The following is a 27,438-nucleotide window of genomic DNA, read 5'->3' on the forward strand; positions in this document are numbered from 1 at the left end:
CACTACAGCTACTCCAAAAAGAAAAAAGGATTTGACTGACGTGTGCGTGTGTGGTGGATAGCTCTTTGAGGATCCGGATTCAGATCTTTGCTGGGAGAAAATGGTTTTCTCACCTATTACCGATAAAAGAAAAGCTGCCCACATAAATGATTAATGTACCACTTGGGTTTTATGCTTAACAGTAACTTTTTAAAATCATACCTTTATCATGATCATTTGCTTTAGTCCGTTCAAATTTTTCGTTTGTTTATGGCATAAAAATCCAATCGCAAGGAGGAAAAAAAAAGAGGGAGAAAAAAGTGACGGGCATTTTGAGCTCTTGAGTTAAATAAATTTTTCATCATGTTGTTAGGATTTTTTTTTTTTTTTTCTGGGGATAATTGGTAAATATAATAATTTTAAATTATAATTGATATAAATTATTATTATTAACAAAATAAAAAAAAAATTAGAAGAGCCTGTGAAACTAAAATTTTACTTGTAGCCTATTGGCAGAAAATTTCCTACCTCCAACTATTAAATGGCATTATTTTTTTTTTTTAAGAGAGGTTCTTATGTTATGATTTTTTGTTTTTTGTTTTTTGGTAATGGGAGTAGTGAAGTTATTTTTAAAATGACAAAATTTAGTTACAAAATTAGTTATATTTCGAAATTATAATTTTTTTATTTAATATCTTTTTTATTGGAGGTGAATTTTGACAAATTCTCAATTGGATAACATTTTCTTCTTATATTCTCAATACTTACTATCAAAAAATATATATGAAATTGAGAAAAAAAAAATAACGATAAGTTTATGAAAAAATTATTCGGCAAAAAAAAAAAAAAAAGATTAGGAAGAACTTATTTTGAAAAATTAAAAACTGAAAACAAATGTGGTTTTCATAGTGGCATACATATACATGCTTTGTATTTCTTATATATACATGTCTTTGCTCACATGCCGAGGTTTTGCCTCGAACCTTACAAACCCCACCTTCCACACACCCTCCCAGGCTTCCTTCTCAATAAAACTCCTGTACTTTTTTTTTTTTTTTTTGTTGCTTCCCAACACCAATTAGCCCAAACCTACCTGTGCCCTGTAGCAAATCAGCAAAAAATTATAACTTTGCCTCCACTGCTGCAAGGCTTTTTTGGCATATTGGTGGAGTTGAAATAGCATTATAACTTTTTAGCTTCACTGCTGCAAATGCTTTTAGAGCATTCTTATTAAGCCTTGTATATGCTAAAAGATGCTTTTTTTTTTTATAGCATTTTTAACCCAAAAGTTTGCTCCATCAAGAGTCTTAGGCTGTGTTTGGTTCCCGTAAAATATTTTCCGGAAAATAAATATTTTCCAGAAATGCTATTTTTGGGAAAGGAAAATATTTTCAAGTGTTTGGTTGCATTCCAAAAAATATTTTGGAAAATATTTTCTGGTGTTTGGTTGTATTATTGAAAATGCTCTAGAAAACCCATTTTTATCATGTTTCTCATATTTTCTCACATTTTCTCAGCTTCCAAACAAATATTAATATCATTGCTCAGTAAATAAACACAAAAGAAACAAATCCCAACAAAAACAAATTCATCAAATCCGGTCAAATTGAGAGAGAGAGAGAGAGAGAGAGAGGCGACTGGGTTCGATGAATGGGGACGACGAAGCTGGGTCGGGGACGATGAATTTGGGTCGAGGACGACGAAGCTAGGTCAAGGACAAAACCCAAATTCATCAAAACCCAAAAGAAACAAAACCCAAATTCTCAATACCCAACAAAAATTGCACGAGAACGATCGGTTTTGGGTGGATCGGTGCTGGGGTGCGACGATCTCACCGGTGGTGCGATCGGCACGATGAGGGTCTGAGATGGTGTGATCGAATGGGTTTTCTGGGTTTGACGAATGGGTTTGGGCATTGCTCAACGAACGAGCTCGGTCTTGGGTTCGCGATTTCTCTTCTTTATCTCTCTCTCTCTCTCTCTCTCTCTGCGCGTCTGAGTCCGGAAATGGTTTGAAGTGAAAATAGCAATGAAAATCATTTTACACCAAAACAAGGGTATTTTCCGATCAAAGTGGAAATCATTTACCGTTGACCGTATTTTCCGTGTGCTGCCAAACACCCACTTTTACGGAAAAGTATTTCCGGAAATGACTTGAAGTCAAAACAAACACAACCTTAAATGCTATAATTTTTTACATTGATGAACAGTGCCATCTCATATTTAAGACCGCACTATTCACCAATTGTAAAATTTATATTATTTTTTTATTCAGGCAGGGCCCACTTTCTTTTCTTCTTTGTCTATCTCATTTCCGTTTCTTCCCTGTCTCACCATTTCTCTGCTCTCACTCTCTCCCTCTGCTCGATGTCTCTGCCTCCCTCTCCAACAAAACCCAAGCTGGAGCATCAAGCCAAGCTGATTTTTTTTTTATTCACTCAACACTCTCTCTCTGCTCTATCTTTCTCTTTCATCTCTCACTTCTTTCTTCTCTCTTCTCTCTTTGTGCTTCACCGATGAGTGGGCTCCGTCGATGATTGTGCTCCGGCGATTGTGGGATGCTGATGGTTGCGGTCCGATGATTGTGGGTTTGATGGCTGTGGTTTAGTGGCGACAATTTCTTCTTTTTCTCTTTTTTTTTTTTTGTTTTGTTCTACATGGTTCTTCTTGGGTCTGATTGGGCTCCGATCACGCGAGGCCAACACAAAACTACATGCTATCAAATCTTTGATTTGATTTTGGGTCTTGATTTGGTTGGGGTGTGTCTTGATTTGATTCACAGGTATGAAGGAGGACGTCAAGCCACGGTGTGGAAGAAGATGACGATAGGGAGGGAAGTGGTGTTTGTGTCCTGTGGGTTTTGGTTTGGCATGATGGGTTTGCTAGTGGCGGCAATGGTGGAGGGTTTTTTTTTTTTTTTGCTGTGGTTGGTGGTGGTGAGTGGATGTGGTGGTTGTGGGTGGATGTGACTATGGCTGGATGCGGATGTGGCTGTGGAGGTTTCTTTCTGCTGTAATTTTTTTTTTCTTTTTTTGTTAGTGGTGGTTATGGTATAGGTGGTGGGTTTTGGTGGGTGGTTGGTAGTGTGGTGTCGGCGGTGCTATGAGAAAGAGAGAGATAGAGGAGAAAGAGGAAAGATAAAAATAATTATTGAAAAATAATAAAGAAACATTATTTAAATGAAATGGTAAAAAAAATAGAAGCTTTGATATAGGTTGTATTGTAAAGTGGTGTGTTATATGTTATAAAGATAGGTTTTGAGAGGATAAATGCTAAATTTTTTAGAGTTCTTGATAAGAATGCTCTTAGGGTATTAGTAATTACATTAGCAAGGCGCTAAAAATTTAAAATTTAGCACTATTGACGTAATTTTCATCTAAATCAACCATTGATATTACTTTTTTATTTACTAATAATCAATCACCACATCTGTAAAAAAATTTATAAAATAATTTGTATTTTTTTTATAAGAATAATTTGTATTTCTAATATTATTCTATTTTATTATGTAAATATATTATTTTAATGTGTTATAAAAAAAAGAATATTGAGTATATAATAAAATAAAATGGAATAATATATAGATAAAGTAACTTTTATAATAAAATGAGACTTTTTTTTGTTTATTTCTTTTTGGTTAAAGACTTTTTTTATAAATGTCGCATGCCAATGCTCTAAAATAGAAGGATAAGGTGAAAATGCTATAAATTTTTTATTAGTTTTTTATGTCTCCTCGTGTCACTTCTCTCCTTTATTACATCTTTCCTCACTATTAAGAGCCCCTGTTTTATCTACAGTGATGCAATTTTTTTGTTTTTTTATTCAAAGAAGTGTTTTTAAGATTATTTTAATGTCTCTGTAATCTTGAAATGGGGTATTTGTTGTTGAGAATGTTGTGAAATAGTATGTTAAAATAAAATAAATACCCTATTTCAAGATTACAGAGACATTAATGCTATTTATTATAAATACCCTATAACTAAATAGAATTTAGTATAGCACACATTATGCTAGTTCTCTAAAAAAAAATTAGGTCCATATCATGGACTCTTCACTTTCTCCATGGAAAATCTTTTCAATTTGGCCGTGTAGTAAAATTTGAATTTAGCATTGAAATTACTTTTTTAACCCAATAATAACAATCAATAACAATTTACCGTTTAAAATTTATTGTAAAATTATTGTGAACATATCATTTCTCTAAAATTAATGTTTTACTACTGTTTGAGAAACATTTAGCAATCTATCATATCTTTGAAATTCAAGTTTCAAAAACTTGAGTTCCATAAAAAATGCTACTGACGTAGATTATTTTAATTAAAAATCATCCTTAACTCTTTGGCTAGTTAATGTTATGCTATCCCCTTTTAACCACAAAAAAAAAAAAAAAAAAAAATCTTTGGAACTTTATCTGTAACTCAAAAACTTTCCCATGCCTTTTTTAGGGCAAGTATCATGAAAATTTTTACAAAAAAAAAAAAAAAAGCCTCCTCATGAAATACATGTGGATGAAAAAGTATGTAAAAATACATATAATATTGTTTAAAAACTAAAAACATGTATTTAAGATGCTCTACCAAACAGGACCTTAGTGAAGTATTCTGAACATACATATAAGATGGTGTCTTCGGGCAAATAGTTCCCTAAATCCAATGGCATGAAAAAATTGTACCAAAAATTAAAAAAGTTTTGACAATTTTTTAACTCTGATAAAATTTTTTCAAAAACAGATTTGTTAATGTATTCCCTAAAGACATATATTAACCAGACCCTTCACTTAGGATTCGGTTAATTTTACTTAGAGTCTGATTAATGTATGCCCTAACCTTAAGGCATACATTAATAAATTCGTTTTTAAAAATTTCTGATAAAAATGTTTTCAAAAAAATGATATATTACTTATTCATTTTTCAAAACATACTATATTACTGACAATTGGCACTGCTTGAAGATTCAGTGGCATCGTTTTCAGTGACGTAAAAAAAAATCTTAAAACTTTATATTTGAGTATGTTTTTACTAAAGAGGGAAGGTACTTCAATTAAGGAAAATTTTGAAAATCCAGGGGGATGACGAGACTGATGAAGGAAGAATCAAAGTTATGAGTGAGGAGAAAAAGTAAATAAAAAAAATATATAGAGGGAAGGTGAGACCTAAAGAGGAGAGAGAAGGTGTGAAGAGTAGAGCATTTGGGAAATTGAAAGAAGAAGAAACAAATGTGGTTTGACATTGATTAGATCTTGACATGCTTTTGGCAGGTGAGAGATTGAGAGAGAATAGATGAAAAATTAATCTAAAATGAATAGGAAAAACTAAATTCAAATTTGCGTTGGGTTTGACTCTTTAAGTGTTTGGACTTTAGTTAATAAAGACAAAAAACAATCACTACTACAATTTTTTTTTTTTTTTTTTAAGAAAGAAATCCAGAAACTTTAATAAATCATGGCTGAAAATTAGCTAACACAAATGGAATAATGTTCGTTGGATAGGAGTCCAACCAAACTGAAATAAAGGAATAATGTTTGGCTCTCTGTGTTAGAGCATGAGCAACGGTATTGCCTTGCCTATAGACATGAGAGAAATAGGTACTCACAAAGGAGTTTACAATACAAAGAGTATTATGAATGAGATGACCACCTGAAGTGAATTCCTAGCCACCCCATAAAAGGGCCTTCATAACTTGCTCTAAATCTCCCTAAAAAATCACCTTATCAAGGCTAAGATCTTCGGAGAAAAGAGCAGCACGTCTAGCAGCTAGCAACTCCAATACTTCCACTATTGGTGGTTTTCTAATCTTCTTCACCAGAGAAGCCTTAACCTCGCCAACGGAATCCCGCACGAACACTCCGACTTCAGCATCATTAGATTCACAAAACATCGCACCATCAAAATTTATTTTCCATACGTTGCCATCAGGTGGACTCCAAACTTTTGGAGCTGAAGCACAGACCGTGGAAGAGCATTTCTTGAGAGACTTGAAGTCAAGCACGTAGCAAACATTCTCGCCAAGCCTGCTATCTGACCCAAAGGCCTAACATTCTCGCCAACTCGAACTTTATTTCTATGGAACCAAATCGACCATGCCATCGTAGCAAACAGAGGGACCAGATCCAACTTAGTGAAAACCAGTACAGCCAACTCTTTGAAGGAGGAAAAGACCAAACTCGACTTGAAAATCCAACCAAAATCCTTACCCCAAACCTCCTTGAGACCGTTGCAACTCCGAAGGGAATGAAGTATGTCCTCCTGAGCACCTGCACAACGATTACAAGCCGTATCCAGCAGAATTTTTCATTTCACCAGATTATCTTTTGTTGCTTGGGAGTTTGTACAAGCCTGCCAAAGAAAGTGTTTTATTTTTTTGGGAACCTGAATTTTCCAAAGCTTTTTCCAAAATACTCTTTTCAAATTTGCCACGGAGTCCAGACCATCACACAGTAGACGAAAACCCGATTTTACAAAGTACTTACTGAATTTTTCAAAGGGCCAGGTTAGCACATCGAGCTGAGGAGTCGAGCAAAGAGGGAGAGCTTTTATCCGAGTCGCATCTGGGGGATGAAAGCAACGATCAATCAACTAAACATTCCACCAACCCGAGGTCCGATTGATAAGCTTTGAAACAGTAGCCCTCGGATGAAGCTCACCCGAGGAGGAAGCCAAAACACCCTTACCGGCTGGTAACCATCTATCAATGAAAATTCTAACATGATGCCTATCCCCTACTCTCCATCTAGCACTCGCTTCAATTAGATGCCTAGATCTCAAAATGCTTTGCCAAGCATACGAATTGGAAGGTACAATAGCTTCAAAAATGGACCCATGAGGGAAGTACTTAGCTTTGAACACCTTATAAAATAGGGAGTGCTCATCATGAATCAACCTCCACACTTGTTTTGCGAGCATAGCCTCATTAAACTTACACAAGTCTTTGAAACCCATCCCCCTCTCTTCTTTAGATTTACAAAGCACCTCCCACTTCTTCTAATGTATTTTTCGGCGATCCCCCCATTGACCCAACCAAAACCTTCGAGTAAGCGCCTCAATATCTTGACAAAGACCAACCAGGAGCCAAAAGCAACTCATAGCAAAGGTCTGGATCGCTTAAACAATGGCTTTTAACAAGACCTCCTTACCGACTTGGGATAAAAGTTTTTCCTTCCACCCCTGAAGTTTACCCTAAACCTGATCCTTAATATAGTTGAAACTTACTCTTTTACGTCTCCCTACAACCGCCGGTAAACCCAAATATTTCTCATACTCCTTAATTTTCGGAACACCCAAGAGATTTTGCACTTTTAACTTAGCCTCATCAGTCACATTACCCCCGAAGAAGATAGTAGTTTTGTTTTCATTTAATTTCTGACCCGAGGCTCGCTCATACTTCCCAAGGATCTCGAGAATCTTTGACACATCTTCCACCCTAGCCCAGCAGAAAAGGAGGCTATCGTCGGCAAACAAGAGATGAGAAATCTTTGGCCCATATTTGCAAAGAGAGAAGCCCTCAAGAGACTTTGCTACCAGCGCCTGCTCAAGGAGGCCATTTAAACCTTCCGAGCATAGGAGGAAAAGGTAGGGAGAGAGGGGGTCCCCTTGCCTAATACCCCTAGTCGGAATAATGGTATCCGTAGGCTCATCGTTTACCAACACCGAGTAAGTCACTGATTGAACACACTCCATAATCCAACCAACCCACTTACAATGAAAACCCATTCTCTCCATCACCTTTCTAAGAAACACCCACTCCAGTCTATCATAAGCTTTACTAATGTCCAATTTCAAAGCTAAGTGATCCAATTTACCCCCTTTCTTTCGCTTCATATGGTGGAGAGTTTCAAATGCCACCAAAATATTGTCAGAAATTGCCTTATCAGATTGAAAAGCACTTTGTGATTCAGAAATGATATGAGGAATGACTTTTTTCAACCTGTTTGCTAGCACCTTAGAAACCAACTTATATAAGATATTACAGAGTGCAATAGGTCGGAATTCAGTGATAAATTCAGGATTTTTAACTTTAGGAATAAGGGAAATAAAAGTATGGTTCAAACCTGGGATCAAACTACCAGAGTTAAGGCAAGACAGCATAGGACAAACCACATCATCACCAATGTTACTCCAAAATTTCTGGAAAAAAAATGGGAGGCATCCCATCGGGGCCGGGAGCCTTTAGAGAGGCCATTTGATTCAAGGCACATTCAATTTCCTCTCGAGAAAATGGCCTGATCAAACAATTATTCATATCCTCAGTCACGACTGGTTTAATGGACATAACCACTTCTTCAACTTCCATCGGCCTAGAGGAAAGAAATAAATTTTTATAATAGTCTCGAACCATTTCCGAAAGATCACCCTCTCCCGAAACCAACAAACCCTCTTGATTGCGAAGCTCCATGATTCTATTCCGACGAAATCGTTGCAAAGCTCTTGTATGAAAGTATTTGGAATTCTGGTCTCCGGAAATCATCCAATGCTCCTTGCTACGCTGCTGCCACATTATTTCATCTAGACAAAGTAGATCAACCACCTCTGATTTAAGCTTGATAAACCAATCAACTTGTCTTCCCTTGGCTGCTTCACATTCAACCGCTTTTAGCAACTTCTTTTTTTTCCGCAATCTCCCTTTTCACATGGCAAAAAGAATTCCTACTCCAATGCATGAGGCTTTGTTGACAAGCCTCCAATTTTGAGACCACCACTTCCATAGGAGAGCCCAAAACATTTCTATCCCAAGGCCGAACCATTGTGTTCTTACACCCTAAATCCTTGAGCTACGTTTGTTCAAAATGCCAAGGTCTTGAAGATTTGAATACAATCCCCTCAAGACGAATACAGATAGGACTATGATCTGAGGACACACAAGTCAAACTATGAACGCAAGTTGCCGGAAATAAATCATACCAATCCACTGAGCCCATTGCCTTATCTAACCTCTCCCAAACCATCCCTCCATTCGGATAAGTCCTAGACCAAGTGAATTTGTTTCCTGAGTAATCGAGGTCTAATAGATTACACTCATCCAACACTTCCCGAAATTGTTCAATCTGACCATAAGGTCTAAGCCTGCCCCCACTCTTTTCATGAGATTTCAAGATTTCATTAAAATCGCCTCCGCACAGCCAAGGCAAAGAACACTGTCTATGCATCCCGCAGATCAAATCCCAAGAAACAAAACGCAACTGAGTTTCCAGGGCACCATAAATTCTTGTAAAGCGCCAGGCATTGTCCTTTCCTTTATTTATCACAACATCAATATGATTCTGAGAAGAGGATTCCACTTCTAAATTATAACCCAGCCTCCAAAAAATAGCTAAACCACCCTCACGAGTGATCCTTGAAACACCAAAATAATGACCAAACTGAAGAGAATCACGAATAGTACCTAGCCTTGCTTCTTCCAGCCATGTCTCAACTAAAAACACGATCGAGGGATCTTGTGCTCGACCAATTCTCCAAGCTCCTAAATTGTCTGTTGATTCCCAAGCCCCCGACAGTTCCAACAAATGAGATTCATAATTCTTGGCAGGGTTGGGTACCAGCCTCCACCAATATGACTGCATTTTCTTTCCCAGTCTGAGAACCTGTTCGGGGGCCTTTTTCGGTTACCCAGCTATGTGTGGTCCGTTGGAGGGATGACTTTACTAGGCCCGAGTTCTTTTTGGGGAGTTGCCTCCGGAACTCAACATTGGGCCACATGGTCCAATAGCTACCGGCGTATTTTTAAGCCTACAAAATCATTAAGGCCAAAATCTAAAAATCACGATAATGGTTTAGTAAATATGTAATATGTGTTTGATATAATAACTTTGATTAGTAGTTGTAATAACAGTTGAAATAAAGTAGTATTTATTTAGAGGTAAAGTAATTATGCACTCAATGATGTAAATTTAATGATATAGAGGCAAAGTCACTTAACTTTGTATGGTTTATAGCCTAGCTGTATAGCATCAGTGAGCTGATAGGATTCCAGCAAAATGCCAATGGTAGAGAGACAGTTTGCCATGACAACTTCAAGATTGAAGGGGAAAAATGGGTGCAACTGGAGGGAGAGAGAGAGTATGTCTAGTTGTGTGTAGGGGCTGGTTAAGCTTGCTCCTTTGCTCCTCTTATCATGCACTTAAATAAGTTTCCCCTTTGACAATGCTCTTTTAGTTGTTGTGGAGTTATGAATAGTGTTGCCTTCCAAGAGAAGGGCTTTTGTATGAAGTATTTGTGTCTTTTAAGAGAAAGGCTTTATGTAAGAAGTAGTTGTGCCTTCTAAGAGAAGGGCTTTTGTAAGAAGTAGTTGTACCTTCTAAGAGAAGGACTTTGATATGAGGTCTTAGTGCCTTTTAGGAGAAGGACTTTAGTAATAGAAGTTCATGCCTTCCATAACAAGGGCATTTAGTATGAGTGTTTGGCTTCTCTTGAGAAGTGTGGAGATGGTAAAGACATAGATGTTTTGTGGGATGTAGTATTTGTAATATGTGTGATATATGAAAGTATGAGAGATATGGTGGTTAAAGATAGTAAAAATATGAGATTATAACTGCTGGAGATGTTGTAGAGATTGCTTTCTAGGAGGAAAGATTTTGTAAGAGAAGAGTATGGAAAATGGAAATGAGTTTAGGCATTTAGAGATAGGAGCAGTAAGATAAGTGTAGAAGAGTATTGAGATGTGTTTATGGACAGCAAAATAGTAGAGTTTCAAAGTGAGAGAGTATGAGAGTGGAGCTTAGAAGAGTTGTGGTGTGTTATATGTAATGGTGTAGTAAGTGTGTATGATATTGTGTAAGAGAAGTGGAGAAAGAGATCTTTAGAGATATAGGTAGCAAGATATATGTATCTTCAGAATATGGAGAGTGAGATAATGAGTATAAGAGAGTAATAGTAATGTAGTGTGTTTAGCAAAGCTGCTAGGATCTTCTGCTGAAGGATGTATGAAGGCTTATGAAGGCATTTATGAGCTAAGGGCTGAAGAGTTTAGTTCCTCATCTGGAAACTAAAAAACTCAGAAGCTTAGAACTTCATTGAGAGCCTAAGAAGGTTATTGGAGGTAGAGAGAATAGAGAAGTTTTTTTGAGAGAGTTGTCCTTCTCCCTTGGTGTCCCCCTTTTTAGATGTCTATGAAAGGTCCCCTTTAGAGCTGAGTTTAAAGGGGTATTTTAGCAAATAATATTAGCCAAAAGCGGTCCCAAATAGTAATAAATCTTCAGAGAATCCATCTTAAGATTTGGCCAAAAATGGTATGTTTAGCTTTAAGGTATTCTTGCTATTTTAAGTAAGAGTTGTTGGGAAAAGAGCAACAGAAAAGGAAGGTATTTTAGCAAGAGAAAGGTAGTTTCAATAGTTAGTTTTGGTTTTAGCCAAATGTGGAAAAATTAGTAATGCTCAGGTTGCTGGGTCAGCTGTCACAACTATTCTGAAAAGGCTGTCCTAGCTGTCAGGAAAAGCTGTGACAGCTATCATGAGACAGTTTTCACAGCCGTAATAAAACAGCTGTTTGCTTTGGGCAGAAGCCAATGAGGTCAGATGGGTGATTTCAGACTGCTTGAGAGGTCATTCAACATTTAATAGATAGATTTGGCTGAAAAATAGTAAGATCTCTTTAAAGGGTATCTTGCTATTTTGGGTATAACAGCTAGTTGCTTGGATTTCAGCATTAAATGGCTGATAATATCACTTCCAGCCAGTGTCAAGTGCTGAATGCACTGTTGGGGTTCATCTGGAAATGTTTCCTTTTCGGGTGTTTGTATTTTTGGTCCAAGGTTCCATTACAACACATTTCTAGCAAGTAATAGAAGGATTGGTTGAAGGCTAAGGAAGCTTTAGAGATTTGGTCAAGGTCTTATTGTGTTGTGGCATAATCTTGGTGAGCAAGAAGAGTATTTAATGCTCTGCTCTGGCAGCTGGCAGGGACATATATGGTCTGATTGTGGCAGACAGCAGCTGGGTATAAAAGATATCATGAATATTTTGTATATAGTTGGAGATAAAAGATAGCCAATCAGATTAGACCATGTGTTTGAGTTGGATTTTAGCTGAAAGTAGTAATGAGATTTATGTAGAATAATATAATGAAATTTCTAAATTTGTATAGCAACAGCTGGGGATTGAATGAACAGTTACCCAGCAGTTAGATGGCTGGAGATATTGAGTATTTGTCACATGATGAATATTAAGTTATAGGAAAAGAACAATGGGGAATTTTATCATTTAAAGTGCTATGTGATAAGAGATGCTTACCATATGTTACCCGCTACACATGGACTCGTTAGAGTTTAGGGAGTTGGAGAAGACACGCCAAGTAACATGTTTCTTTTATCAACTTTAAACCGTTAGAACTTTACTGAACATACCTCTTGGGTCATAAGCCGAAGATGAGATGATGTACCTCGGGTTTTGTTATCATTTTGTGTAAATATGGGCTCTTGTTGAAGAAGCCGCTTGCCATGAGTGTAAGAGACGTAATATGAGCTGTGAGCTTTGATTCATTGCTTAAGCCCAATCCATATGTTGATGTTGATAATGTCGTGGGGTTATGATCCCAATTGATGAAGAGAAAATGTGGACCATGAATTCGTCTCTTGAAGTAAGGATCTTGCGGGCCATGTGAGCCCAATCCATGTAGTTGAATGAGATATGAGCTTATTTTGGGCTTTAAATAGATTTACCCAAAAAATGAATAATATGTTAATGTGGCATGGGTTGCCAATGAAGTAATGCCACATGGGCCGAAAAAAGGGTCCTCAACAGAACCCAACTTAGTTTTTTTTTGTGGTACCTTGCTGAGTTTTTTGTTTGGGCAGTGAAACCCTTTTTTTCCCTATGACTATCTCTAATTTAGCATCAGGTTCAGTGTAACCACGGTTTATACGTGTCCAAGAGGGCTTTTGTGGAGTAAAGGAGCACATGGGAGTATCTGAAATATTTGAGAGATCAACCAATGGGAGTCTAGCTGACCTGGCAATTATGGATGAAGGCTCACACATGACCACTGGTTGAATAAGCCCCACTGCTTTACTACTCGCTTCCCTAGGCTTCTCTGAGACACCAGACTCCTTACTTGATACCAACTTCAAAATTCCATTCTTATCATACGTCTCCTCACCTTTTTCCTGTACTACATCACCTACATGTGAAGTGTGCAAAAAGTTTCTACTTGTAGCTTTCTGGCCTTCAAAACCCGGTACCCCTATTACATTACTCCCCTCTTCCCTCAACTTATCTAAAATATCACACCCCTCCCTTGGTAACAGCTCTAAATTTCCCATCCCCTCATCCATCACATCACCTTTCCGCCGCTTCTCATCCAATTCGAATAGTGCGTGCGAAAAGTTTCCTTTTGTATTTGACTGACCCTGAAAACCCGGTGGGATATCTTCCCCCTCTTTAACACGAGGATATGCAACAGGATTTAAAAAAGCTGGAAGCACAGTCTTCTGGGTTACCTTGTCCATTGGTTTCATCGGAATTCCATTTGCTGGTGACGAAGGCTGGTTTGGAATCAGAGCCGAATCCCTCCCCTCCACCGTTGAAGCACTTGACACTTTCTTTTGTTGGTAAAAACCTGGGACTGCAATGGTTGATTTTTTGGTATGGTTTGACAGAGGGGCTCTCAACCACGTCCCATACTTCCTATCTTTCCCAGTGAGCGAACCACCACTAGCGATCCAAAGCTCACAATCCCTCTCCCCATGGGTTAAACAACCACACCAAAAACAAAGGCTTGGCAACCTTTCATACTTGAAGGAAACCTAACCCGTGTTTCGACCGTCCAGAGAGATTTTCCGTCCATGACAAAGAGGTTTTGAAATATCTAGAATGACTCTAACACGAACATGGTCACCTCCCTCCATTACTGAAAAATCAGAGGAATAAACTTCACCAATACCAGAACATAATCCTTCAGCCACCATTTTGTTCATAAAGTTGATCGGAATATCGTAAACTTGAACCCAAAAAGGAACTCTCTCAAAATCCAAGTCTCGAACGAGAATATTGTTATAGTATCTCTGAAACACCACCAAGAACTTATCAAAACTCCATGGCTGAGCAGAGAAAATTTTTTCACAGTCAAGCTTGTTTTCGAAGATAAAGAGGACTATATGGTTACCCTGATCCTTAACCTTAAAACCATTCTTGGTTCTCCATAGTAACGAGAAGTTTCGAGCTACTGCTTCAACGTTAATGACCCGTTTTGTGAGGAATTTTGCAGCCAAAATGAAATCCTTCGAGCCCATATCGGAACGGAGATCAAACTGTACCTCCTCCGGTCTTTGAAGAGATCAACCTTGTACAATTTATTTAAACCTAAAAATATTAAAATATTACATTTGTATATTAATAGCCTTCATGTTTAGAAAAACTTTCACTTAAATTTAGCCAGATTGAAGTGGACCAAACTACATTAATGTGGCTCATTAGAAGCGTAATAACAATAAATACTATACTTCAAATTTTAGATAATACGAGTTTGAGACCTACATTTTTTTATAACAAATTTGGATTTAGAAGATGTGCTCTCAACCCAAACCTGGCTTTTCCCATTATAAAAGTGCACAAACGTGTATAGAAATCACTTAATGGACCAAAGTGGACCCAAATGGACAATAGCAGACCAAAATAGACCGAATCATTGAAGTAGAAAAATAGGACCAAAATGGACCTAATAAGATTGAATAAGACCAAAGTTGATACAACGGACCAAATAGGACCGAATAAGATCAAAGTGGATCCGAATGGACTAAATAAGACCAAAGTGGACATAATGGACTGAATACTATGATCAAATAGGACCGAATAGGACCAAAGTGGACCAATTATGACCAAATTGGACTAAATAAGACTAAAATAAACATAAGGACTGAAGTGGACCAAATAGGACCGAATTGAAATGAATAAGACCGAGTGGACCGAATAGTACTGAATGGACCGAATAAGACCAGAGTGGACATAATAACATCTAATGGACCGAAGTGGACAGAATATATTGAAACGCTAGGCTGATTTTGCTCAATAGGAGCTTAGCAAAAATAAATAATACATTTAAACTTTTAGATATATTAGTTATTGCCTGTGATTTTTTTTTTTTAAAATTTTTAAAGTTATAAATATAATTACAAATTCTATTCACAATCACAATTACAAAACCCATTCCAAAACTAATCTCATCTCCACCAGTCGACCACGTCGAGCTCAATCTCTATGGTGAGGTCTAAGAGAGAGAAGCAATATGCGATGCAAGAGAGGGGCAAAAGAGAGAGTGAGAAAGAAGAAAGAGACAAGAGAGAACTAAGGTCTAAGATTGAGAGAGAAGGAAGAGGCGAAGTGAGAGAGAACTAAGATTTGAGTTTGAAACTGAGACTAAGAGAGAAAAAAGAAAGTCAAGAGAGAGGAGAGAGAAATTGAATAAAAAATGAATTTTTCTTTTAGCATTTGAGACAATTGATGCCGTAGTGTTTTTGATGTTTGGTATGCTAAATATTAAAGATTTAGCATTTGGAACAGTTGATAATAATGCTCTTAATATTTGATTTTAATCATAAATTGTATTAAAAAAAAAGACATAAATTGAATTGCAATTCTAAGCATATTCCCTCCTATTGAGTCATTTAATTTCTTTATTTTTATTGGTAAGACACATGACTTTTATAAAGTTAAATAAATATCACATATCACCTATACAATTAAAAGATTAAAGGGAATTCGATGATTAAATGTGAAGGGATCTATAAGACCATTTTTTTTTTTTGAATAAAAGATGGATAGAGGGGGCGACCTAAGTTGGCATCTTCCACCCGAGCGTGATCATAATGACCATAGTTTAAGACCATTTTGTAAATGCCTCTACCTTAAATGATATTTACCTTATAAAAAGGAGGAATCTCTATTAGACCGTTCCATTAAACGCATGTCGTTTCCACCTTTCACCACCTTCCTACAATATGCACCGTACGATTTAAACCTCTCTAACCCAAACCGATTCCATTTCCAAACCCCTCTCTCTCACCAAAAAACCCAAATTGAAAAAACAAAAAAGGAAAGCATAGCCGGGAAGAGAGTAGAGAAGAGAGAGTAGAGTAGAAGAAGAAGAAGAAATGTTGCGTCTACAGTCTCTATCTTCTCCACTCACAACCCAAAACCCAAAACTCCACCTAAACCTTAGCCCCACTAAACGCACCGCTTTGAAGTTAAACCCCAACATCAACACCAAAACCTCACTCTTCGTCGTCAAGTGCCAGCAGAGGTTCACCACCAACTCCTCCTCTCCAAACAACTCCTCTTTTGCTTCACAAACCCCCCCAGCAGGTAATATACAACACTTCCACTATTCCCATTTCCTATTATCTGTTTGGTTGCCCAGAAAGAATGTTGGGAAATAAAAGAAAAAGAAAATAAGAATGTGGGTTCTAGTTGGTTTAACTAGTTAAAGTGTATTTTTGTCGAAGAAGAGATATGGGTTTGAACCCGCTTACACCAAAAACCAATTGGTGACTTTGTTTGGTGATAAAGAGTAATTGTCATGGACGCGATAAGTTGATATAGTATCGTATTCTAAAAAATAATAAAATGAAAAAGAATTTGGGTCATGTGTTATACTCTAATGATTAAATAAGAAAAATGCTAAAGCTAATACCAAGTTTACTACAAAAAGGCATATAAACTGATGTGGCAATGTTCTGTATTTGTTTCGTATCATTTTAGCAACATAATGAATAAATGTCTGAATTTACTTTTTAGTGATTGGTGACATATTAGTTTGGAAGGCTTATGTAGTAAAATTTGTAATATCCCTGGAGTCATTCAATTAAATGATTAAATTCGCTAATTTTTATTCACTTAAGGGTTTATAATGGTGTTAGAGCATGCATTATACTGTTATGCAGTTGAACCTTGTTTGAATTCAACATGTTGGCCCCAGTTATTGTGGTTGAGTTTGGCCCCATGTGATATAACATGTTAGAATTATAATAAAATGATTATTATACACAATTTCCTATCCGTTTAACCTTTTGGAATAAGTGGTAGTTTATCATGTTTGGCGTCTTAGTTTAGTTTCTATTAAACTAAACTGCCCCTACTTTTATCAGCAATTAAATTGAGGGTTTATGCATTTTCTCAACTTGGCAGATCCTAATTTGATTGTTTTTGTGAATTTGGTTCAGTAGTGAATCACCAATGCAATGAATAGAATAAGGCGGGCCAAAAGAGAGGGTTCAGTTTAAAATCATCACTGTTAATAGTGTGATAATGGAATTACTGGTTTGGTTTGTGTGTGTAGCTGGAGCATTCCCGACTAGATTTTTTGTGGGTCACTCAATATACAAAGGGAAAGCAGCTCTTACAGTCGAGCCCAGAGCTCCAGAGTTCACACCTTTGGATGTATGTTTTGTCAAGTTTCCTGTTAGAAACATGATTTTTGACTTATTAGTGATTGTGTTAATTGGTCTATTTTTTATGGTATTAGGGTTATGTTTGGGTTGCTTGGTTTGTGATGGTTTGTGTTGTGTGCAGTCAGGGGCATTCAAAATATCCAAGGATGGTTTTGTGTTGCTTCAGTTTGCTCCTGCTGCAGGCGTTCGTCAATATGATTGGAGCAGAAAGCAGGTGATCTACACATGGTTATTTCATATAATAAAATGTGGAACTTATGGGATATGCTTTGTTATATTCTAAAATTTGTAGATTTGTGGATTTATGAGGACAATAATGGAAGGGAATCATTGAGTGAATGTTAGGATGGCAGATGATATTTTGTTATAACTCAATTCCCTCATTTGCACTTTTGACAATGATTGATTACATGCTTCTGCAGCAATGCTTTAAAACTCTTATGCTTATCAAAAAGAAATGTTTTAATACTCTTATGCTTATCAAAAAGCAATGTTGTAATCTTTCGATTGTACCATTCTATGCTCCGTTGATTTCAATCAGACTCTCATTTGAAAAATCAAGTCGGTGAGTTGAATGCCTTCATTGGGCTACAATCTGCTCATGGCAAAACTTTATATTGTCAATGTACTTTTATCTTCAATAAGTAGCCCATTGTTCAATGTGGGTTGAAGCATATGGTTGCCTGGTTGTCTAAATGCTATTAATGAGAATAGTAATCCACAAATTTTAACAATAGCGCATGGAGACTTCTTAGTTCATCATGTTATTGCTCTAGGTTTACATACAACTACATTGGTCTTAGTAAAAGGTATAGGTATTCCTTATGGTGAAACATGAGAAAGATGTATTGCTTAGAACTGGATGAAATTGTGTCCACCCTCACGACAACTGACATGCTACAGCATTGGGAACTTACATTCAAATAATAATAATAAAAATTTTCACTCTAGACTGGATGGGCTGTCGAACCAAGGGAATCCCCTAATTGTCTTTTTCTGGGATTTCTTACCTTCCTAATTGTAGCATCTAGCAACAGTATGGTGACCTATTAAATTAAAAGAAAAGGAAATTCATGTTTGAGCCAATACAGGAATTTTTTTTTATTTCTTTGAAGTGGCTTACATTTCTTATTCTTTTCCTAAACTAATGATATTATTTTATCAGGTTTTTTTTTTTTTTTTTTTTTTTTTTTTTTTTAATTTTTAATATTTATGAGTTATTTATTAGTTATTTGTATACGCACCCACAGTCCCGCCATTCTGCTATGACAAAAGTCTTGAAGAATGAGTTGAGCTTCGAGCTTGTTTATCCTAGAAGTTGTAAAATGGTTGCTGGCTTAACAGAACCCTTTTGGTCAATGCTAGTTACAATATTTTAAGTTCTTATTCTAAAAAAAATGTGATAATCAAATAATATCATTAACTTCTAGATACTAATACCAGATATCACATTTATTACTTTTTCTCACTTATCCATACAAAATAGTGATGTCTAGTAACTTATCCAGAAAAGAAGAAGTAATGTCTAGTATTAGTATACAGAAGTTGATGAAATGTGAACCCTTTGGAGATATCTTAGAGTTTCAAATGCATGATGATACTTTGATTTGTTTGTATGTAGGTATTCTCACTATCAGTGACGGAAATTGGAAGTCTAGTTTGCCTTGGCAAAAAGGAATCGTGTGAATTTTTTCATGATCCTTTTAAGGGAAAGAGGTACTGTCTACTCTATACCTCAATTGCAACATGGACATTATGGAGGGTTAGAAGCAGCTGTTTAGGCTGCAAACTCTTCCTATATGTTGTCTATTTTTTAATTTCATTGTTCTTTATGATTAAATGAACTATATATTTTGATCATGTTGTCTGTCCTGTATGTAAATCTATATATACCTTACTATACATCCATCTCTGTGTTCTGTAATGATACAGATGTACAATGGCAATAATATTGGTACTCTTTTACATGTGGCTGTAACAATATATGTGCGATATCCATGCATATCAATACATTAAGGCTGGCCAAGCTATTTTTGTGTTCATTGATTCATGTCGCATTGCTTCTTGTTAATAACATTAGGTAGTGCTAGTACCCATAAGCTTTAGCTGTTGTGTTTCATCACAATAAAATGTATTTAAAGTTGTTTTGTTTTGCAGTGAGGAGGGAAAGGTCAGGAAGGTTTTGAAGGTGGAGCCTCTTCCAGATGGTTCTGGCCACTTCTTTAACCTCAGTAATCCTCTTTCTTCTTTGAGTCTTGGCAGTGGACTTTCAAATTTTGTTTGTTTTATGAGACAATAATTTTTGAATGTGATGCAGTAGTTGTCAACTGTTTAATCACTTGAAGTTGTTAATTTTATATTCTCAAGCCCAATAGCATAACTGTGGATATATACTTGCCTGTTTAAAACTTTTTTCGTGTTAATTGCCATAATGAATATATAAATATGTCAACTTAAGACAATAATGACGATAATGTTTAGTCACCAAATGATGTATTTTACTTGGATAAGAAACTAAGATCAAGTTTAACTTATTCATCTATAATGTACTCTGTATCTGATCTTGTTATATCATTTTTTGAAGGTGTTCAGAACAAGCTTCTAAATGTGGATGACAGCATTTATATTCCTGTCACCAGAGCAGAGTACACTGTACTCATCTCAGCTTTTAATGTATGATACACCTCTCTCTCTCTCTCTCTCTCTCTGTGTGTTTGAGTGAGCGCGTGTGTGGGTGCATTATTTGTGTTTGGGTTCTATGTGGGTGATTGCAAGGAAGGGCATGGTAGGGGCTTCTTGCCTTTGATGGCAAGAGGGCATAGAAAATTGCCAGATCTTTTAAGAATATGTTAATGAAAATTCCTCAGATGATCCTAATAAGAAAAGGATTTTGGATTTAATGTCACCCAGTTACATCCTTCGAAAAGCCAGAAATCTTAGTTCATAAATAAGACAAATCTTTGCCAGGTTATGTTAATTGCCATATTTCATTTGTTGAATGAATTATCATTTGAATCTGCTTTTGCTAGAGATTATGCTTCATTTGGAAATTATGTCAGAAACATAATTTTTGCTTTCCTTTGATGAATGACAAGGTTACCAAGTTGCTAAACAAATAGGCTGGTATCAGTTAATTATTTGCCACGTAAATCAACTGTGTTTTAGCTTGTTTTCTGGCTTTAGTTGTTGCTCCTTTTCTTAATGTTGAATACTTGAATTATCCATGTATGCATGCCTGTGTTTCAAGTTTCTTGCCATTTCTGACTTATTGGCTTGTTACGGTGCAGTTTATCTTGCCGTACCTTTTAGGTTGGCATGCTTTTGCTAATTCCATAAAGCCAGAAGAGACAAGCCTTGTGAATAGTGCTAATCCTAGATATGGGGGAGACTTTGAGTGGAGCAGATAGTGAACATTGCAGTGTCTCAAAACATGGTATAGAGGACTGGGCTTAATTTCTGAACCTTCTTGTTGTTGTTGTTGTAATCACTCTCTTTTTAGAGGGGTTGGTCCCAAATATTGGCATCACTTTATTCTCTTGTTCGAAGGAGGATTGAAATGACAATGAATGGACAAAGAATGCTACTATATTATGCCAAATGAAAGAGTGTAGGGCATTTGATGAGCACAACAGACCAAAATCCACAAAATTTTAACGTAAAGAGGTCACAAGGTTTCAAACTTTGGATATACATAGATTTTTTTTTGTTACTAGGTAATGAATCCTTAAAAATGAATTTAAGGAATAGAATAAAGCTATGGATGCAACATTTTCACAACAAAAGACACCATTAATAGTATGTGAAAAAGTGATTTTAGATGAGAACCAATAACAGTTTGTCGATAAAACTCAATTGTGAAATTGTTATATAACTGTTGTGGCTGTAGCACTAATTAAAAAGAAAGAAATATATTCTCATAATAAATATTGGATTAAACAAGAACTATATAGAATCATATGTATATAAAAGATTAAACAAGAACCTCGACTAAGGGAGGTGCTTTGCTTTGAGTTGGAGTACAGCAGACATTTATTCTGCTCAAGTACAATAAATTATTTGGTCTATCTTACGAACCTCTTTCCCCTCCCCAAACTAAGGGGTCTGTCTAGCTGACCTAATAATTTCTCATAAATTACATCAGACTTCATGGTTCAAAGGTCTATTAATTTTGATTGGACTGTGAGTGTCACGAAAAAAAAAACCAGAAATCACAAAGCCAAGTCATAGCCATGTACTAGTGTATCAGAAAGCCAAACCATGTCAACTCGTCCTCATTTCCCTCAACCAAAAAAAAAAAAAAAAAGTGCAAAATTTCAGTAAAGGGTTGAAATAGAAAAATTCTAAGACCAAATAAAATGGCACAACAACTTGAGTCACAACTGTCCACGTGGCAGATTGTGAATGGTGGAGAAAAAGTTGTGGGTCTATGTAAAACATGTACTAGTGTATCAGAAAGCCAAACCATGTCAACTCGTCCTCATTTCCCTCAACCAAAAAAAAAAAAAAAAAAGTGCAAAATTTCAGTAAAGGGTTGAAATAGAAAAATTCTAAGACCAAATAAAATTGCACAACAACTTGAGTCACAACTGTCCACGTGGCAGATTGTGAATGGTGGAGAAAAAGTTGTGGGTCTATGTAAAAGTGACAGATAGCCAGTCACAGTTTAACTTGTAAGATAGTTGTAGCAAAAATTGTGACAATTTATGTGGCAAAAGTTGTGGCAATATGTGATATTAGAACTGCTCGGTGAAATAACATACAAACACCAAGAATTTCAACTCAAAGATACCATGCCCATAGAAATCCCATAATGCTATTCTTAACAGAAGTGAAGTGACAACAAACATACTATGCCCACAGAAATTTCATGGGGATGATTCAATGCATTTCATTCAAACTGATGTGAATAGAAATATAGTGATACAATTATATTACGAGAGGAATTCTATACATACTAACAGACATTAAAAAAAAAAAAAAAAAAAAAATCATACAAGTGCTTAACTTAGGTACAGTTAGTTTTTTCAGGTATTGTATTTTGGGTTTTTTTTTTTATAATTAAAAACAAATGACTGCATTAATCAATGCAACACAAACAAAATTATATTTGTTTAAGAATAATTAAATCCAGCTGAGCTAATTTAATAGCCCAGGCCTTCGGTCTGGTTTCTCAAAAAAAAAAAAAAAAAAAAAAAAAGAATAATTAAATCCGATGCAGTCAACCTAAAAAATTGTATTTTAATTTTGCCCTCCATATAATGCTACCACCTTGTATATCTTCATCATACTTATGTTCTCAAACTTTTGGGTGTTTTTTAAGTTGTACATTATCCCCTCTCTCTCTATCTCTCTCTCTCTCTAAAAAAAAAAAGGTTGTACATTATCCTCTTATTACATTAATAAAAATCTGGATATTGATCATGTGTATAACATCACATCTCCCATTGATTTCATTTTTTTTAAATGATTATAAGAATTTCTAATATCTAATTTGCAAAAAAAAAAAAAAAAAAAAAAAAAAAACTGTATTCTAAATTTACAACCACAGAATCAATTTTATAAAACCAAATAACTACAACTTAATGATGCTCAAGCTATGTTTATAAGCATTCAGATTATTCAACAAGGCCATTAAAATTTCTTGTATAACATTGTTAACTATGTGATATAATGAAGCTTTCTTAGAACTCTAAATAATGTTACTGTATGGGCGCTTGTGTTTTGGACTTAAGATGCATTCTTTTAAAATGACACATTCAAATCACAAATGCTTATATCATATATATATATATATATATATATATATATATATATATCTCTAAAAACTGATTAGATTTATTAAGCCTCATTAAGCAATGTGACAAATTATTAATTTAAAAATTCCAAAAAAGACAAGGCGTCTCATTGTTAAAATACAATTTTTTTTTTTAATTGTCAAGAAGTTTTCTATTTGATTATATTGTGTAATAAAATGGGATTGAAGCATAGTAGTTAAGAGTGATTTATATATAATTTTTAATTTATGGACAACAAGGTTAAGAGTAAATTGACTTTACTTACTATTTAAGATTCAAATCAATGCCTAATCAATTACTTAATTGGATTTATTCTTAAGCATGATTTTACTCATTGACTTATCTAATTTTTTAAAATGTAGCCTTGGGTTAAACGTCATGAGAATGAGACTGTGATGAAAAATATATATATAAGATAACTTGAATAATTAAACCTCCATATTGATTTCTATTAATTAATAGATGATGGCTAACCTACTTTAGTTTAATATTTTGTACTATATATACAACAAGGTTATGTAGTATATCCTTTATCGATAGCACCGTGTCATCACCACGATTTAGTCCTCCACCGTAAACAATGGAGTAGGAAAGAAATCTTTCGGACAGGCTCACCTTATCCTCACTTTCTTAGGATCAAGGGGTGTAGAACATGAGATTGAGATTTGATACAATAACTAGGTTCACATTTCTTAGGTTCAGCCCTTGGATTAAAAGTTTTCAACGTTCTAACTTTTACCTTTTCATATTTTTACTCTTTTAACCTCTCTCTCATAAAATGTGGTATTGCATGGTGCAATAATCTATCCGTGCAATACCACTTTTAATAGTGATGCTTTACTAGATGAATAATGTTGTATCTACAATATTTTTAAAACAATTTTATAATTCTTGATCACAAGTTGTTATTGGTTTTAAGCCCATCATTGACATCTCTGTTGAATCCACCAATGATAGTTTGTCACATGAAATTTGTTGTGAAATTGTAGTATAAATATTGCAGACATAGCATTACTTATACTTAAGCTTTAAATTTTAAACATCTCATCATATAATAATGCATCACAATGATGTTTCTATGGCTAAATCATGCCTACAATGTAATCTCTAAATATATATTGTGAAACAAGTGAAGTGAGCAAGTAATGCATTGACGCATTATAAATATGAAAAAAATTTGATCATACTAGTACAAAGCCCATGAATTATTTAAGCAATTTTGTAAGAAGCATGATAGATAAAAATAAAGGATAAAATTTAGCTACAAAACTAGTTGTAGCCTAAGGTTACAAACTGCTCTAATAAATTAACATGTGTAAAAAATGGCATGTGCATTGCATATGATTACTTAAGTAAACTTAGCTCAACTAACCCTTTAACTACACCACTTATTAAAAAAATAAAAAATAAAAACTAAAACACTAAAACCCTAATATGTATTCTCTCTCTCTCTCTCTCTCTCTCTCTCTCTCTCTCTCTCTCTCTCTCTCTCTCTCTCTCTCTCTCTCTCTCTCTCTCCGACTTCACTGTAAACCCAAAAATGCAGAGACACAATCCCTCTTCTCTGTAACCCAGAAACCCAATCCATCTCTCTTTCAACTCACCACTAGTCACCCCAATCCCTCTTCTCCCTCCACCACTAGTCACCCCAATCCATATATTTTAAATAGAAGAGACTTATACTATTGTGCAATCATCAAAGAAGAGGGATTTTTTGTAAGAATTATTAAACCAAAGAACTGATTTCCATACCTTTAAAATGAACTGTTGTTTGTACCTCATCAGAATCTTTGCTTGGTTGGTTGTAGGTTCTGCACTCTTCTTAAGGTGGTGATTATATTTGGTGGGTTGAAGCTTGTAATTGAATTAGTTTAGTCATAGCAGCGAGTATGCCATGGAACGCAATTATTTTAATACTGATTTGAAATTTTATTGGAATTCTTGAAAGCAGTTACACGTGTGAGGGAGGATTTAACATACAAACTACATAGGCATTCTTCACCGTCAAAGAACATAGAGAGAAGAGAGTGAACGGTGTATTCTTCTGTGTAAGAATTGACTTCTCAAGCAAGCTTGTAATAAGCCTTATATATACTTAAACTTTGATTTGTAGTCATTATTACCCTATCTTTGTCCTCGGGTTAAGCCCCTCCTTTTGTTTAACCCACCCTCTTACAAATATCTATTGATTTGGGCCTAGTTGAGCTACACAAACCTCACTACTCTAAGTGGGCTTAGGCTATTTAATTTTCGTGTCCTTACAATTGGCGTCGTCTATGGGAAAAAAAGTGTTGTTGTGGGTTTATCCTAAGTAGTCATGGCCAACTTGGAGCAAGATAGAGAGGAATCTGTTGGTTCACAAAGGGAAAATCAGTTTGTAAATTTAGAGCGAAGGAAAGACAGGCACCATACACTGAGTGTCATGGTAGAGTCTTACCACACTGAATATATAGAGAGGAGTCACTCAAGGACAAGAAGTCATGTTTTGCATGATTAGGAGGCTCGGAAGTTGCAGCTTGAGATAGATCGCTTGCGTAGGAGACTGCGGCGAAAGGAGCGTGATAAGAGGAGTTCTTCACCCCCATCAAGTGATGGATTAGGGGGAAGTAGGGATTGCTCATATCGCCATAGGTCAAGAACTCCATCTAGTGAGTCCTTCTCAGTATTGTCATGCCAGGATAAACTAGAAAAGGGCAAGTACAAGCGCGGGCAAGGGTCATCTCACCACAGCATGGGGAATGATGCGATGAGTAAAACACTTATGCAAATTTCTAAATCACCCTTTGTTAGAAGAATCAATAAGGCCAAGCTTCCCCATCGGTTTTCACGGCCGACCTTTTTTACCATTTATAATGGAAGGTTTGACCCTGTGGAGCATGTAAGTCATTTCAATTAGAAGATGGCAGTTCATTAAGGCACTGAAGCCTTCATGTGCAAGGTTTTCCCCTCTAGCCTCGGGCCTGTGGCTATACGGTGGTTTAATGCTTTAGATGAGGGGTCAATAAGATCTTTTAAGGAGCTGACAAGGGCATTTGGAGTAAGATTTGTAACATGTAGTAGAGTCCGTAAGCCCTTGGACTCTCTTTTGTCCATGGCCATGAAGGAGGGTGAGACCTTTAGAACCTACTCGAATAGGTTTTGGGAAACATACAATGAAATAGATAGAGATTTTGAAGATGTATTAGTGAAAACATTTAAAGTAGGGCTCCTGACAGAACATGAATTGTGGAAATCATTGACAATGAAGCCTGCCCTTAGCATGCGCTAGCTCATGGATCGCATTGGTAAGTATAAGAGAGTAGAGGAAGATCAGAGCCAGGGAAAGGGCAAGTCTAAGGTTATCCCAGAGAAAAGGGATTCTCGGGGAGGGGGATATCAGAATAATCGTCCTAAGAGAGACTTCCCCAACCAGATATCATCTTCGGGGCTTCAAGTGGTTAATTCTTTGTTCAAAGAGCCAGTTTATCAGATACTAGAGAAGATAAAAAATGAGCCATACTTCAAGTGGCCCAACAAGATAGGTGGGGACCCATCCTGGAAGGACTAGAGCCTTCATTGCCACTATCATCAAGACAAAGGACATACATCAGAGGACTATAGGACTTTGCCAGATCACCTGAATCAATTGGTGAAAGCTAGGAAACTAAATCAGTTCTTGCATTAGCCTATAGGTCAGTTCGAGCATTCGAGGGCTGGGTATCAGAGGGATGGAGCTCCTTGGCCAGCATTGGGCATAATTAATGTGATATTCACTAGGCCCAAGGATGATGCTGGGGCTCGTTCGGGGGTAATGTCAGTGGTTGTGGGCCCCAATTCAGAAGATGAGAGTCAGGCTCCCAAAAAAGCCAAGGTAGGAGTCACCCCCACTTTGGGTTTTTCAGAGAAGGATAAAGAGGGAACATTCCAACCGCTCGATGATGCCGTAGTAGTTACCATAAGAATTATTGGGTATGATGTGAAAAGGGTACTGGTAGATCAAGGAAGTGGAGCGGAGATCATATACCCTGATTTGTATAAATGGTTGAACCTAAGACCCGAGGACCTAGAAAAATATGATTTGTCGTTGGTGGGTTTTGATGGGAAGATGGTAATCCCTCATGGGATGATAAAGTTACCTGTGTGGATTGGAGATAAGGAGGTACAGGTCAATTTTATTGTAGTGGAGGCCTATTCCCCCTACATAGCTATCTTGGCAAGACCATGGCTTTATTCTATGGGTGCGGTGTCCTCAACTTTGCATTTGAAGGTCAAGTATCCTACATAAGGGAGAGTAAGAGAGCTAATTGGTAGCCAG

At 36.2% G+C, this 27,438-nt stretch overlaps 1 protein-coding gene and 1 pseudogene across 1 annotated transcript; both read left to right on the plus strand.

The window, feature by feature from the left end:
- Positions 1–15,914: 15,914 nt before the first annotated feature.
- LOC126718725 (single-stranded DNA-binding protein WHY1, chloroplastic-like) lies at positions 15,915–20,978 on the plus strand. The gene is made up of 7 exons (XM_050421048.1): positions 15,915–16,264; positions 17,238–17,338; positions 17,471–17,563; positions 18,971–19,065; positions 19,507–19,580; positions 19,934–20,022; positions 20,637–20,978. Exons 1-7 carry the CDS (start codon positions 16,054–16,056, stop codon positions 20,754–20,756), a joined length of 783 nt encoding a protein of 260 aa, XP_050277005.1. The 5' UTR covers positions 15,915–16,053; the 3' UTR covers positions 20,757–20,978.
- A 4,912-nt stretch (positions 20,979–25,890) lies between these two features.
- On the plus strand, positions 25,891–27,408 carry LOC126719891 (uncharacterized; annotated as a pseudogene).
- The last annotated feature ends 30 nt before the right edge of the window (positions 27,409–27,438 follow it).

Source organism: Quercus robur, chromosome 3 (assembly GCF_932294415.1).
Source record: "Quercus robur chromosome 3, dhQueRobu3.1, whole genome shotgun sequence".
NCBI classification, from domain to species: Eukaryota; Viridiplantae; Streptophyta; class Magnoliopsida; order Fagales; family Fagaceae; genus Quercus; species Quercus robur.